This window comes from Rattus norvegicus, chromosome 8 (genome assembly GCF_021556685.1).
Source record: "Rattus norvegicus strain SHRSP/BbbUtx chromosome 8, alternate assembly SHRSP_T2T, whole genome shotgun sequence".
Lineage (NCBI taxonomy): Eukaryota > Metazoa > Chordata > Mammalia > Rodentia > Muridae > Rattus > Rattus norvegicus.
The window spans coordinates 92,214,030-92,230,659 of record NC_141541.1 but is presented as its reverse complement, the minus strand read 5'-3'; the positions used below and the strand labels follow the sequence as shown (position 1 = coordinate 92,230,659).

Below are 16,630 nucleotides of genomic sequence, written 5' to 3'. Positions count from 1 at the left end.
ACCAACAAGTTAGGAAATGCTCCGCTGGCCAATCTTATGGAGGCCACTCCTCAACAGAGGTTCCCTCTTCCCAGGAGACTTGTCTGTATCAAGCTGACAAATGAACCAGCACATTCACCCTTCATCAGTGGTGCCAATGACTCTGACAGTCATTGCTTCAACCACAATGTGCACAGCCTATCCCATGAACCGATGTGTGTGTGTAGGGGTTGAACATAAATCCAATCTAAAATTAAGTAAGATGACTCATACTCAACACAAAGTTATTCTTTTTTTTAAATAATAGTAAGTATTAGGAATGTGTAGGGCTGGGAAGTTAACTCAGTTGGCAAAATGCTCCTTGTGTAAACCTGAGAGTTGGAGTTCGATCCCTAGAACCCATCTGAACAGTCCGAGTGGTGGTGCATACTTGTAGACCTTGGCCCAAGTATGGCAGAGAAAGGCAGATCCCTGAGGCAGGGAAACCCAAACCACGAGAGATCCTGACACAGAAAACAAAACAAAACAAAAGAATAAAATAAAAACAAAATGGAGATTGATGGTTCTGGGGGATGACTAAAGGTTGATCTCTAGCCTTCACATACACATGCATACATATATGTACCATATGAACATACACTTCCCCCTCCTCCCAAGCTCTCATGAAACTCAGGCTCCTGTCAATCAGGGTTCCCGGCTTGTGGAGGAGTCAATTCTCAAAGGAGCACCACCACTAAAGCAAAGAGGCTCTGAGCAGCAGCGGGCCACAGCGGAATGCCATGAACTAAGTATTCTGCATCCCACCCGGGTGCTGGCTGGGCCGGCTGGGCTGGCTGCTGCTGTTGTCTTTGCTCTGTTTTTTATTTCAGGCTGGAATGCAGCAGTAGCTGCTGCCTTACATATGACATTTACCAAACACCACTGATCTGACCTGTCAAGCAAGCTACTTAACTGGGTCTTTTATTCTCAATCCTTCTCTCCAGCTCACCACATCCAAAAGGGCAAAACAAAACAAAACAAAAAAAACTTCTGCCCCTTCCAAGCACTGGGCCACCACCCATGGGGAAACATCCTTCAGCAGTCAGAATTGGCTACTTCAGTCATGGCCAACACAGTGCTGTTGTTCTGGGAGATCCAAAGTAGTGCTGGCCAGGGGCCACCAAGGTCTATAACAACGCAGACACACCCTGATGTACACCTCACCCTAGGCCTGATCAGCAGGTCAGTTCCAGGAAACCCCTCCTTAATTTCTGCCAGGCACTGAGCCAGTCCTGAACAGTCAGATTCCCTCAGGGATAAGCTGTCAGTGGTGACCGTCAAAACTGTCGGATTTGGGTGAGGAGGCAGCACATGACATCACAGGACAACACAGACCCTCAAAGTGCCTTTCAGGTGGACGGGGCTGTAATTCAGCCTTTGGTTCCACTGCAAAGTTGTTCCGACTCCAGAAAGGAAACATTCAATTACATGCTTTTCCAAGTTGGATTTCTTTTTTAGAGTTTGGGGGAAGAAAATAACCTAATATACAAGAGATAACACTTCTGACCCTTCAGTACTAGTCAGCTCCTAAGTCAGCAGCAGATGCCAGCAGATAAGCTTGTTAGGGAGGAGAGAGGGAAGCTGCGGGGACAGACTACTCAGTAGACTGCTGCAGGAGAGTATGTTGGGACGTAGTTCTTGCTCCCAGACCTATTTAGAACTGTAATGGACCTATGTGTTCTGTGTGTGGTTAGTCAGTTGTCTTTCATCTTTAAATATTTTATTATTTGACAGTTTTATACATGTATGTAAGATATTTTGATCACGTGCACCCTCCATTACCCTCGCTTGATCTCCTTGGCACTCCTGCTGAACCCTTTCTTCCTCCCAATGGGCTCTCCTTCCACGACGGGTGTGTGTGTGTGTGTGTGTGTGTGTGCGCGCATGCGTGTCTGTCTGTCTGTCTGTTCCACTGGATTTAATGGGAGTGTCTTGAAGCAGGTAGAGATTATTACTGAAGAACGGGCCTCTAGCCAGTAGCTATACCACTGAAGAGAATGATGCCCTCTCCCCAACAGTCTGCTGAGTTTTTATAAACTGACTTTTGGTAAGTGAATAATTTCTTGATCTCATTTTTAAAATCTGCATTTCAAAATATAATACTTAACATTTCCGTATATGTAATGATCGGTAAATCAGGCCAATTTTCATTTTAAGTAGTAAAATCTCTTTGTAAATATAGACTTTCTATTCTGTCATTCTTTTTTTAATCTGAGAAAAGTATAACGTTTTATAAATGAAATATTAAAAAAAGAAACTAACTGTAACTGTGCTGGAGACATTACTCCAGCACAGAGTGGACAAAGTGCTCATCGGGCACACATGAGGACCCGTGTTTGCATCTCCAGCACTTGTGTCTAAAGACAAAATCAAAAAAGCCAGGCAATCTGACTACCTGTAATCCCAGTGCATGGAGTCAAGAGAAGACAGGAGGGTCCTTGACCCACCCTGGTCAGGCTCACCATCAGTGAGAGACCCTCTCTCAATAGTAAGGTGGGGTGTGATAAAGGCAGACACCCAAGGATGACCTAGGCCTCCACTTTCATGTGTGTGAACTTCTGTACACCTCCCTCAGGGTACACACACACACATACACGCACACACACACACACACACACTCCCACTGAACTTTTGAGTCTTTTTCACACTAGCTTTCCTTGTTTGTGTTTCTTTTTATGTATTTATTTTATTTATATGAGAGCTCTATCTGCTCATGTACACCTGCACGCCAGAAGAGGAGCATCAGATCCCAGTACAGACGGTCGTAAACTACCATGTGATTGCGGGGAATTGAACTCAAGACCTCTGGAAGAACAGACCCAATGAGCCATCTTTCCAGCCCTTGTTTTATTTTTAAAAAATTGAAAAACAAAACAAGAATGATGTAGTCTTGGACTCTGCCTAGAGTGCAGAAACCACCCTGAACTTCATATGACAAATACTTGTCAAGATAGAGCTTAGGCAGATGGTTTGAAATGCTGACTCTATGTATCTAAACACAAATGGATTAAAAAGTCCCTAATTTCACAAAGGAATCCATGCTCTCAGTCATACTCATATGGACAAATTTAATTTTTTGGTAGAAGTGTCAAAATTGGGAAGCATTAAGACATACAGGAAGCCTGAGGCCAGGAGTTCCCCTTCGATGGTAATAGTCTCCATTCCAAGCAGCAACTTCGCACAGACTACATGTCCATGCAAGCTGCAATCTGGCTGCTAACTTTAAAGTAAGTGTAAGAAACTGGCCCAGAATCTTTCCAGTTAAAGAGAACAATTCTACTGTATAGCTCAACCCTCACACTGGACATGGCTCTAGACTCAATTAAACGTGCCTCAAAGATACTGAAGTTCCAACTTCCCGTACCTGTGAATGCGACTTTATTTGGAAGTAGGATATTTGTGGATGAGTTTCTTAGGATGAGGTCTTTAGAAAAGGACCTACTGCAACAACTCAAAAAAAAAAAAAAAAAAAGGAAAAGGGGGGAAAAGGGCATTTGAACACCAAGACAGACATAAGCATGCACACAGGGAGAATGCCACATAAACACAAAAGCCAAGACATGCCAACAGATCCGAGGGGCAGATTCCCCCTAACAGTTCTCAGAAGACCAACACTTGGATCTCTAACTCCAGCAGCAAGAAGAATGAAACCCATTTCTGATAAAATCAAGCCTCACAGCACTAGGAAACAATCGCAGTCTCCCCTCACCTCCACGCCCTTGGGCCTCAAGTTATCCTTGCCTCTTTGCATTTTTTCTTGCACAACCTCATCTGGAAGACTGCTCCTCACTCCTCCACCAGTGCCCTGCAGCACCATTTCTGGCCAGGGAGCCACTGACCCACAGGGCAGCTCTCTGTGCAGATTGACCTGCAAACTGCAGGATGTCAGCATCACACACTCACTCTCTCTCTCTCTCTCTCTCTCTCTCTCTCTCTCTCTCTCTCTCTCCCTCCCTCTGTGTGTGTGTGTGTGTGTGTGTGTGTGTGTGTGTGTGTGTGTACAATGTGACAGAGACCACGGAGAGAATTTCACTCTAGAAGCTTAGGAGCCAGCTGTCAACCAGGGTTTGACTCTGGGTCAGGATAGCAACTGAACATGATCTGGTTTGAGTCGGTTCTCCTCAGCCTCGTCACCTGTGACCCGGCAATAGCTATCCTGCCATAGGACAGTGAAGATCTAAGAAGGTAAAAGTCCCAGAGAGCCCAAGCAACAGCTTGCTAGCTCCTATGAGAGTCAAGCGAATTAGCCTAGAGTCCTGTTACTGCGCATGATCTGTCCCAACTTTACTTCTGTAGAACACTTTTCTGAGGCTTTCTTACTGAAGAGCTTCACTGAACACATGCTACAGGGAAGCAACAGCTTGAACTGCTAATTGCATGCTTAAGATAATAATCAGCTGTGCACAGCAGCAAGGACGTGGGACACAGCTGCAAAGAGCCAGGCAACTCCAGGCGGTGTCTGGCTGTCCTCCCCCTTCACACCCACCTCACCTTAACACAAGGCCACAGCAAGCTCTCTGCTTCCAACCTTCCTTTCCAATGTCATCTTGTCTTGTTCCCGAATGGTGACTCTCCAACATTCGGAGATATACAATATACTGCCATCCAGCCCATTTCCCGGACTCAGGAAAGCATCCCTCGAGCCGCTGGCAGTCCTTGACAGCTTAGCTTGCATGCACAGCTGAAGGCAGCAATGATTTGGGCCGTGTCTATTCTCCTGACCATCCTAGCTAGAATACAGTACTTAACACCATCTGACTTGGTAGTAGGGTTAGGGCTCAGTGGGTAAGATACCGGCTACACAACTGTGAGGACTTGGGTTTGAATTTCAACCTACCTAAAGAGCCAGGGAAGGAAGCCTTGCACACACCTGTAACCCCAGTGCTATGGGCAGTAGAGGCAGGAGGGTTGCTGGCCAGCAGCCAAGCTCCAGGTTCTAGGAAAAGACCCTGTCTCAAAGAAATAAAGTGGGGAACGATAAAACAGAACGTCTGATATCCTCTTCTGGCCTCTACAACGTGCACGCGCGCACGCACACACACAGAGTGAGAGCGAGCCTGGTACTGAGGTTTCGATGTTTAAAATAAGCACATGCATCAATCAATCAACGCAAGAATCTGGCTTCCATTTGCATCTTACTGTGCACTGACTTCATAAATGACATTAGGGCAAATCACTTCGCCTCTATGCCCAAGCTCCCTTCTGTGTGAAACTGTTGTGGTTGAATTTCACTTCTGTAGATCTGGGCTTCCTGCTAACTCTCAACGGAGCCACAGAACTTTAATAAATGGTCAAAAGATGGCCATGCAAAAAGCATACCTCTTGCGTCAATGAAGACTTTATTTGCTTGTTGATAAATTTTAGTCCCAGGCAAGGAGGAAAGCAGCCTTCTGAAAATCCCATGCCTGAAGTCTCCCCTTGAAGGGCAGAACCCTGCTGCCTGAAGTCTCCACGTGAAGGGCAGAACCCTGCTGTCTGAAGGACAAAAGGCACCAAGGAGCAGACAGGCTGCAGATGCTAAAAACATCTCCGAGCTGCAGAGCACTGTGGAGTCTGAATCCACAGGCTTCCTTTGGGAACGTGAAGAGTCCACCTTGTCATCTGAAGATGTCCACAGGGGCATCTGCAGCTCACCCTCCTCCCATGCACCTCCACCTCCAGCCTGAGAAAGCGAGCTCCAGAGCACTCTCCCTGCAGGCTGCCGCCACGTGCATATTTTATGATCCTAGCGTATTCTTTCCGAATCTTACATCCAGCAATATATCCCTCCGCTGCCTGTGGCATTTCTATAGGATATTCCCATTCCCGTAAGAGGTATGTCCTTGAGCTGCAAGTCATTACGGAAGGTTGCACCTTTTCTAGCTGATGTCCTCACCTGGTCTGTGGATGCCTCAAGAACAGAGACCACACCTCTATCTCTTAGGCTTCCCTGTCAAGATCAAGGACAGAGCTGGGCAGGGTAGGGGCAGACCAAAGCAAATTCTGTTTAGTACAAGAGTGAAAATAACCTTTTAAAATTAAAGTCACAAATATTTTAATATATTTCCTGGACAAAGTTACCAAGACCTCCCCTGTCAGGTACACATACATCATAAATTAATATTTTAAATGACCTGTAATGGTAAACATGCCCATGGTATAATGTGGTGTAGTTTTTATTACCTAGTACAAGCAGGCTTCTCCCTGAAGCTGGAGAGGTTGAAAAGACACTGACCCTTCATGTTAGTCATTCCTACTGTGGAAGCTCCAGAGCTCATGAGAACCAGAGGAGAGGAGGACTTTCCCTAAACACTCTGTGTAAATGTCCTGCTGCCTGGGTTTACTTAGCTAGGTCTAATTCCCGTCACATTCCTTCCTTGCAGTTTAACATACTTTAGCTAAAACCAATCTGAGATGGGAATTAACACTGTTTGTTCTTTCACAGACGGGTACAGGATAAAAAAAAAAGTGCCACCAGTCAACCAACACCAGCAGAAGAAAATCACAGCCTTCCCACAAAACCTTAATATAGATTAATATTGTAAGTACCATTAGCCTCCTCAACTAAGAGTTCCTTATGGCTAAGAAGTCAATATTCTTGCAGATAAGCATAAACTTTATATAACCTAAAATATCAATACTGCTGCACAGAAAAACTGTACATGAAATAAGAGATTATATTACAAAATGGGGAGACTAGATGAGTGTTTCTAAGACCTGAAAAGAGTACGTTTTCAAACAGCAGACCAAAGTGCATAATTAGTGTTTACAGGCTGTGTCTATGTGGTAACTGGGGGTAACCTCCCAATCTGAAAAACCACATCAGACCACGGGGATCTGAGACTCAGTTAAAAAACCAAAGTGGAAGAACTCCACTTTGAAGCTAACCAGTCTACAGTTCAAATGAAACAAGCTGGCATGAGCTTCACCCACATTCACTCAACTGACAGGATGAAAGCATTTTGAAAGGACAGCACAATTCTGCAGGCCTCAAAAGCCTTCATGGCCCAGGAGAGAGAGAAGGGCAGAGCTTGGGCGGCGCTGGTCCCCACACTGGGCAGCACACTAGAACTTACTTCTTCAATTAAGTTCCATGTACAAAACATTAAACCCAGACTCAAGTCCCACAGTAGGCAGACACCAAATACTCGTGTGTTAATGGAATTGATGAATCCAAGTCACAGGATGCAGGTCTGGATACATGATGGGGAAGACAGGTAATTCACCTCTGACTTTCCCAACACAACGAAAGAGTCACCTCTGAAATCAATAAACTGCTTTTGAAATAATTACCGAAGCAGGTAGGTTCTTGGTGGGACCAAAAGCTCTATGGTGATCCATTTAAATAAATCTATGTGGGAGACAGTACATTCCACTGGGCTCGGCTTTAACAGGGAAAAAATGTTTAAGAGGCACCTATGACTAAGCAATAGCAAAAAATCGAGGAGTTTGAGAGCCGAAACCTGCCCGCACAGACAGGTAAGGCAGGGTTTCCCCAGCTACCGTGTCCAGTAAAAACTTGGTCCTTCTAGTAAAAAGATTGGGCTAAGAGTTTCAGTGGTTTACGGGGATTTTCTAAGTAGTATTTTATTCTGCCCTCTACCCCACCCACTTAAATTCTAACACAATCTGCCTACTGGGCAGGCAACTAGCCAGACTAAACTTTACAACAATCATTCTTGTACTTTCTTCCACATCTGATTAAGTATCTGACAAAGGAGACTTTTAGAGATACAGTTTAACTCTTAACTAAGGCAATCAAGTCTTAATAATTAAGTAAAACATGACTGACCCCCTACACATGCATTACGTGTGTCTCAGTGGACTTTCCATCACACATGTCCATTAATTCTTAAAGTGTGACATCTCTAGTGATTTAACTTCTTTTAAAGAACAATATTCCCCAAAGAAGTCAACGCTCGACAAACAGAGTAGCTAAAGATAGAAAACACTATTTATTCTTAAAAGGGAATTTACCATAGCTGAAGAACAAGGGAAAGGGCAAATGTAAAAAAGTATCTGTAACACCCTAGGCTAAAAAGCGACAAAGAAATCAAATAACTGCTTTAACAGGACAAGTGTGGTTTACTCAGGTGGTTTACTCTTTGCTCAGGTGTAAAACTAAAAAAGAGTTGCTGGGATCGAGAAGATGAGGAGCAATTAAAATAAAAAAAAGTGTTTCCTCCAGACGTCAGGTCAGCAAATCAAAGTAGTCTAAACTCCCATAAAAAACAGAAGCCGACGGGGTGTTCCAAGTCTGGAACCTCTAAACTCAGCAAAGGGCCGCTGGAGCCAACACCTGCGGCAGGGGACTAGCTCCCATGGTTCCCCTCGCCAGCGGCCAGCGCGGGCAGTGTGACCCCAGCGCGTCAACCGGGTCCGAGCCCGGCGGTCACCTGCCCGCGCGTCTTCTACGGGCGCACGCGCCGCGCGTCTCCCGCGATCCCGCCCGCCCGGCTCACCGCCACGAAGCCTGAGCATGAGGCGACGAACACGCGGACCACCATCCTCTCGCTGCGTCAGGGATCGTTGTTGACACGGACACAGAAGCTGAACGCGACTGAGGCTGCTGCCGACTCCCGAGCGACCGTCGGGAAAGACCGCAGAGACACGTCTGGCTCCCGCCGCTCCGCGGATGAAAGCCCAGCGCCTCCGCCGCGGGCTGAGCGGGAGGCGGGTGGGGCCAGGCGGCCGCGGAGACTGACGGGAGTTGTAGTTTCCGTGGCGCCTAGAGTGACCAGGCACTGCGCCCCTTCCACCCCACGCTTGCTTTTGGTAAATTAATCGTACACGCAGGTGGTTTAGGAAGGACCCGGAGGCGGAGAAGCTATGTGGCGGGAAGCCAGCTTACGAGGAAGCAGCAAACTAGACAAAGGCTGGGTGGTGCATAGTCCAACCAAAGCTTGGGTTTTGTTTGCGGTGGAGACGGGTGGAGCATGCTCCATAAGAAATAGTCACAGAGCTGCGGAGACCCACTGTTTTAGATACGTGCACAGGCACGCCCCAGAGACCTTAGCAGCTCAGGGGCTTAGACAGGCATGACAGTGGTTTGAGCTTTGTTTTTTCCTGCAACCCTGAACAACCGTGGGAAAAGGGTGGTGGTTGTTGTTGTTGTTTTTCCTGGAAGTGGTTTTCTTGTGTAGCCCAGGCTGGCCTGGAACTCACTTTCTTCCTTCAGCCTCCCTAGTAGGTATCACCATGCCTAGTTTGCAAAGGGAATCTCTTAGGTAAATGAAACCGGTTTTCACCTTTATTCTAAAGACACTGAAAATTGCAAACCCAAATGAGAACAAAACCGATATTTTATTTTTCGTTGCAAAACTGTAATTGTAGTAGAAAAAAAGTACCGATAGAAATGAAAATCCTCCTATCAACACTGGGAATCAGAACCCACCCACCCCACCCCCTACCCCTCACAATGCCTTTGCCTTTGTGTCCCTACTGATATTTACAGTTGAGCCAAATCTCTGCCTTTTTCGAAGCCTCTGTGCATTCCAGCGCTGTATCCCAGGAGAATACCATTAAAGAGAAAGCTTTCACAAAGTGGCTAAGAGGTTACGAATAGTGCTTTAGCAGGTTGTATTGGCTTGGCTAAGGCTCAAGCCGCTCATAGTTTTGTAGAAGTGAACCAGTTTTCCTCACATTACTGTACTTACTTTCTTCATTTCAGCAGGGGACTTTAGCAGCGTTCTGGGAACGCTGTTAATTAATTCTAGAGAGAAGGAAGTCGCCCACGTTGGCAAGTTTCTGGGACAAATGGTTTCTTAAAGGATTTTGTTTTTTAGGCTTACTAATATTTCAAGTTTCCAAACTTTCCTGTTGCTTCTGTTTTAAACAGTTGTGTGTGTGTGTGTGTATTTTGTTTGTGTAGATCCATTCAGCACAGCATACTTGTAGACGTTGTGGGACAACTTGTAGGAGTTTCTCCTTCCACCCTGTGGGCCAGGATTAGCAGCAAGTGTCTTTACCCATTGAGCCATCTCACTGGCCCCTTCATTGCTTATCTTAATCCACTTTTGTCATAGGCCTCTTTAAATTTAGTAAAATGAGAGTATATAATCCTGGCAGGTCTTTATTTCTTTTTAATGTTAAAAACCTAAATATTAGTTCTGCTGTAGCTATAACACTGTAAATTTCTTTAACCTTTGCTATCGCAAACATGGAAACGAAGGCATATGAAATGTGAAGTAATTTTCACAGAAGTAGATACATTATTTCCTGTATAAATGTGGGTCTTTACAAAAGGAACCATTTTCCGGCAGTATAGAATTAATATAGCAATGGAGATTAACAGCCTAACAGCCAAACTCGGAAGCACTCTGAGCAGAATGGATAAAAGGAATTGACTAAGTCATTTCCTCAGTCAGCAAATTGGAACTGGGGCTGGAGAAGTCAGGCAGCATGAAGCTGTGACAGAACTCACAGCTTTGGGGAACTGTGTCAGTCATCTTCCTGTTGCTGTGACAGATCACCTAGGACAACTTAAAGAGGGGAAGGTCAGCCAGGTGAGGTAGCACAGGTCTGTGATCCCACCACTTGGGAGACCAAGGCTGGAGGAGGTGAGACCACATACTTCATGGCACCAGAGAGCAAAGAAAGAGAAAAGGAGTGGATCTCAATGGTGTGCCTCCAAGGTCATGTCTGTAGTGACTTAGCCTTTTTTCTATTAGGCCTCACTTCCTAAAAGTCCCACTGCATCCCAGTAGAGCCCCCACAGACTGGAAACCAAGGCTTCAGTGCATGAGCCGTTGGGAGATGTTCACAAAATCGAAGCCAGGTCTTGTTGTCTGCTTTATAAGACCCAGAAAGCTAAAGGAGCAAGCCAGTAAGAGGAGGACAGTAAGGCAGATGGGGACTGACAGCTGCACCAACAACCCTGGCAACGCTGTGAGTTAAGGGGTTCTCACCCTACAACCTGTCATGTTGGCCCTCTGCCCATATTTACAAATAAAGTTTTATCGGCACACATTCCATATTGCTTAGGGCAGAATATGAAAGACGCCACAGTCCTCCTGGTCTGATGCTCTATCTCCTTGCCCTTTACAGAGAAAATTTGCCAACCCATTTCTGGTTTAGCCTGTTCTGCTAACACAGACTGGAGTGGGGTGACACACCTCTGTCTATATCATAAATTCTCTGACTCGATTAAGCCATCACAAGTGGCTTTTGTTTTGCACAAAGAACCCAAACAATTTCATACTTAATCTGTAATAGTCCAAGGACAAATTAAAGATTATTGAGATAATAACTCTGGGGCTTTTTTTTCTACCTCTGATTTTAAAAAAAATTGATTTCTAGAGATTATATGCAAGACAAAATATATGCTCAATCCAGGAACCAAGTGAGGAAAGCAGAGACCGAGATAGAGAACAAACTGGAGGGGTACCTTGGAGCTCCTGAGATCCTGATCTCTGGATAGATCAAGCTGGTAGGTCAAGCTTGATGACCAGATTCAGGAGGCCAAGAGATTCAGAACTGCAACCTCGTCACATTAGGCTTGATCTCCTCCAGGGCTCACACTAGACCATCTGCCAACATCTTTAGCATTTCAAGGAGAAAACCAGGGGACCCTGGATCCTTTCTCCAAAAGAAATGTACTTAAGGTTGTTTTAAAAAAACCAAACTCAGAGTACAGAGGAAGGGCTACTATCGCAAAAGGTTATCAGAATCTTAAGCACACATTGGTATAGGTGTATGCTTCCTCGTACCTGCATTCAGGAAGAAGCTCTGCTGACCAATCAGGTAGCCACATGGGTTTGAAGTAATAATGGGGAAAAAATTTTAAGACATTTATGATAATCTGAAAACATAAAAATATGGTGACTTGGTAACAAAACCACAAGTGTTGCTACTGCAGAGTGCTCAAATGCTTAAGACAAGGCACAGGTGTCCTTTAGTTAGTATTCAAGGACAAAGCAAGGACGTGGTCTTTTCTTTCAGTCATGTTCATGAACCTTCTAACTTGCACCTATAAGGCCTTTAGGCTGGGATGGGAAGAGGCTCCAGGAAACCTAGGTTGAGCAGTCCTGGTGTCTGGCTGTATCCAAATGTGTAGAAGCCAAGATTTAGCAAAGGAAGAAAGTATACGAGGAGACAGGAGAATTGGAGAAAGAACATGGCATTGGAAAAGGATGGGATGGGGGACAATCAGAACAGTATAGAAGTGAGAAGACAGTAGCACAGGATCCAAAAGGTTTAGGTTTCAGAAACGTGATAATAGCTAAGGGCTAGCCAATCACTAAAAGCAACAGATACTACACTATTCATCTGGGTTGCGCTAGAAGCTGGAAAACCTAGCCGCTCCCTACAGCCCCGCCCACATTGTAACACCGCTTAACCGGATGGATGGTGCCAAAACCGAGTTCCGGTGGCACAAGCCCCTCCTAAGCAACCATCAGACACTCAACCAAGGTCCATATATGGGAAAAAAGGCAGCTCTTGCTTGACACATCACTCTTCCACTTGCCTGGGACCGTAAGAGCCATCCATCTTTGGTCCTTCTAGAGATTTCTCTGGCCCCAGAGTCTCCATGACCTAGAATGGGTGAACATTGCCCTAGGGCTGCAATAAACTTACACTTGTTTGGTGTCAATTCGGTCTGGTCACTTCGCATCACACTTGAGCCTCTTAGTCTGTGTAGTCAGGAGTGTTTGAGCCCTGTCTTGGTCCAAGATGGCCTAACGCAGCTTATGGCGTGAATGGGAGAGAGCTTGACAATACATCGTGGTCCAGCAAGTTCCTCATTCGGGATGTTACAGTAGCGATCCTGAAAAGGTAGTGAACTGTGATGGAGGATGCTGTGATGTTGTGAGAAGAGAGCAAGACGCCCTGTGTAAGTCGGGGCAATAAGAGATTTAAAATGGTGGGTGAGGAGAGGAAGCTGGCGTAGGGTGGGAGATGCTGTGTCAAAGGGAGAAAGACAAGCTAAGAGACTGCTGCCTCCGTGGCCTCATTCCCAGTCTTTATTTTCACAGATCCATGTCTGTCAGCCCCTACCCAGAAGTTGCTGCTTCCTAACCCCTCCCTTTTATCTTGCACTGGTGTAAGGAGGTCCCTCCAGCTGAAGTGGAACAGAACACCCAGGAAAGCATGGACAATTAGTAATGCTTCTTTGGAATTCTTCTAGTGACAGAGGCAGGGCTCAGGGGACATATATTCATATAGCATTAGTGCCCTCCAGCATGAGGAGCAGAGTAGGCTGCACAGAACATCTAATTTACCTACTTGTTTGAATATTCTCATTTTTTCAAAGTCATCTTGATCTTTACTGATGCTTGGAGACTAAACCATCTGTCTGTAACTCCACCTTCCTCTGTCTTCATTAGGCACTTACATATGCACATGCCCACACACAGACATACAGATACACATAACAAAACATAAAAGTAGTCCCTTAAAACAGGTTATTGCTTAAGTAGTTCTAGGTGACACAGATTATAGAAATTTCTAATGCTCTAAATTTTAGTTACTAGTCTGCTATCTTGTAAACAATTACCGTGTTACAATAAACATAACGTTTTACATTTAGGTTCTAGCTGAATTCAGAAACTATTTTCTATTCCTCAGAAGTACATTCTTAATGGCTTTCCTGAATTCAATTTAATTTCTCATTATGCCAAGCTTATAAAGGCCATTTATGACAATTGCAACAGCAAAAGTATAAGAAGATGTTTATATACATAATTATAGAAAATCGAATTGTTGTAGCAATTATATTTTTATCGTTTTTTTTTTCCTGAAGTTTTGAAAGACCTGCTAACTGAAAAATTCGCACATTTGGTGTTAGTTGTTGTTGTTGTTGTTGTTGTTGTTGTTGTTGTTGTTAAAGACAACATATAGCCTGGGCTGACTTCAAACTTATCCTCTTATTTCCACTCTTCCCAGTGCTAGCATTTCAGACAAGTACCACTGTACCTGGCTTTTTCCCTGATTTTTAATACCAGAAGACACACGATTTTGCAAAGAGTAACAGGGCTTTCTTTTAATTCTTCAACTCTTTCCTGAAAGTAAAACCAAAGGGTAAATTAGGACAAGGAACAACTTGATAGGAGCTCATCATTCCTCCCCAGCCAATCAGAGTCCAATTGGAGTGCAGCACCCAACACTACATCACAACCAGAGTTTTGGGGTTAAAGTTGCATCCTCCTGCACCACGTGGAATTCCCTTAACACTGAAGTCTGAGGAATGCTTCTCTCTGAGCATAGTTTACCTGTGTTCTGAGCCTCTGATCTCATCCAGGTGCCATTAAGTCCTTGACAAGATAAAGTACTCATTAATGGAGGGTAGGCCATCTGGTGTTAATCTCTCTCTTGTTGTAAATCTGACATGTTTGAAAAATTCATTAAATTCTTCTTCAGAGAGCAACATAGGGAAATAAATGATTTGTCATTTTATTCGAAGCTTACATTTGCTGGAAATAGATCAGCCCGTTTGATTTCGTTCAAATTATTTGTTGAAGACACGCTCCCCATTAGTGACCCATCAAATTCCTCTCTTCGGCAATTTTTAATAATTTTCAAGTCCAGGAAAATGTTAATAATGTTTCTGCCTTCTTATTTAAAGTGAACACTGTATGTGAGTCCCTTGAAAAACATTGTTGTAGTATGAGCAAAGTGACCAGTAGAAAAGTCATAGTTTGGATAGTTAAAACATCCCCAGTGTTTGCTTCCTCTGTTTGCCACATTTTACTTAGGGGTGTGTGTGTTCGAGTGTGTGTGCCTGCCTGCCTACCTGCCTGCCTGCTTGCCTGCCACGGAGTTAAGTTCAGGAGATAGCCAATGTCTGAGATGGCATTTTTCAGTACTGAGTAGCAACCTGTCAGTCTTAAAGACAGGCTTCTCTGTTCCCCCATCCACCTCTGCTTCAAGTCAACTTGACCTAGCTAAACCTGACAAGCTTCCAGCAACAGTAGTGACATTTAGTTTTTATTAAAAAAAAAATAGGAACAATGTGTCCAAGAACATGCAAAGAGCAGGGACATATTTCCCACAGTTCTGCAGGCTGGAAAGTCCCCATCAAAGCAACAGCAGCCTAGGTGTCCAGTGAAGGAAGGCCTGTTCCCTGCCTGCCTCATGGTAGAATCTCGTCAGGATTCTATCACTTTGACCATACATAGATGTGGGGGCTCACTAGCTGCCCAAAGGCCAACTACTACCACTCCTCTTCCTCCTCCTTTTCTCAAAATACAAAAAAATGAAAACCATACCTCCAGAGAAGCTACACCCAAGACTGGACCTCAACCCCCCTTCTGCATGCACACAGGGCTTAATTTAACCTGTAACTTTAACAGTCCCCTCTCTAAACACAGTCTCAGCAAAGGTGCTGCAAATTCAACTCGTAAAGGAGGGCGTGGGGGACTCAACTCTTATCATTACAGTGAGTGTCTAAGATGAGTTAGTGACTGAGGTTCCATTGGTCCGTTGTTTGTGTCTACTGTGAAATCCCCGAGGCTGGGTAACTAGAAGGAGAAGGGCGATATTAAGCTCACAGGTCTAGAGGGTCCACGGCAATTGCACCAATTCTGATAAGGCCTCATGGTGGATGGTGCCACTGTAGCAGACAACCACAGGAGAACAAGAGAATGCATGCTAAAACAGGTCCCGGAAAGACTGGAGGTTCACCATCCCTTCATAACGCAGGTGCCCAAGAGCTCTACCGCCGACCTACATCCCCAGCCCAGTCTCCTACCAGTCTGTCCCTCAACACAGCCACCCTGAATACCAGCACATGAACCCTTGGAGGAGAACCCACGCCCTAGCCAGAGCAATGTGGGAGTACAGGGTCCTCTTTAAGAGCAGCACAGTCTTTGGGTTCCACTGCGTTTGTTGCCTTGCTTAATCTTTTTCAAATATCTTTGTTTACAAGCTCTGTGACTATGAATTTGAGAAAGTTATCGACTCTCGCCAAACATCAATTTCTTCCACTTGTAATAAAACAATAAAATCACGCTTCCCTACTTAAAAGAGGAAAAAATAAAACAAAAAGAAACCCAAAGACAGGAAGAGGAAAGCGGGGGGAGTTGTGTGCTGTGGGCTTTGGAGAGGAGCATGGAAAAACCATCCGAGAGCGATCGGACGAGCACACGCCGAATCCTAGTCTGAGAAATAGGAAACATTTGCTTTGAAAACGGGAGTTTTCATACAGAGTAATTCTTCCTCACTTTCCATAAAATCCAAGCAGTAACTTGTGCCTACTAGAGGCTGCATCAAAGCCCCTACCTTCCTCCATCTTTCCATCTTAATAGGGCCCAGCACTGTGGTTGAAATGATCTGATAGGAGAGCAGTGGCGGCAGCCGGGTCCTTATCTGCCTGTATCTCCTCCAAGGGCAAGTGGGGCTGTCAGCAGGCATCCTGTAGGCCTCAGCTGTACCGGACATTGCCTGCTCAGCTCATCTGGAAAGCCTTAGTTGGTCCAGACCTCAGCTGTCTGAGAGGACGAGAGGGGATAAATAAAAGCAAAAGGCCTACAGCAAAGCGATACAAGCGGAACTGCTTTGTTCAGAGACTAGCAAGGGTACAGGGCTGCTGAACCCTGACGCGGTAACTGAAGGAGAGGCATGCACTGTTAAAAACACTCATGAAGGTGATAAAAAGGAAACAGTGGTTTAATGATGGAAAACAAAGAATTAATGG

The 16,630-nt window shown here is 45.0% G+C and overlaps 1 protein-coding gene across 6 annotated transcripts in view; it reads right to left on the bottom strand.

Annotated features, from left to right (window-relative positions):
* Sh3bgrl2 (SH3 domain binding glutamate-rich protein like 2) overlaps positions 1–8,652 on the bottom strand; it is a 91,888-nt gene extending 83,236 nt beyond the window's left edge. For 4 of the 6 annotated variants that reach the window (XR_015626900.1, XR_015626901.1, XM_087563359.1 and 1 more), the window contains exon 1: positions 8,460–8,613. Coding sequence is in view for 4 of the 6 variants with exons in the window: in XM_087563359.1 (XP_087419485.1) it covers positions 8,460–8,504 (45 nt within the window). In the remaining 2 variants the exon portion in view is untranslated. 6 annotated transcript variants of the gene reach the window in all.
* Positions 8,653–16,630: the final 7,978 nt, after the last annotated feature.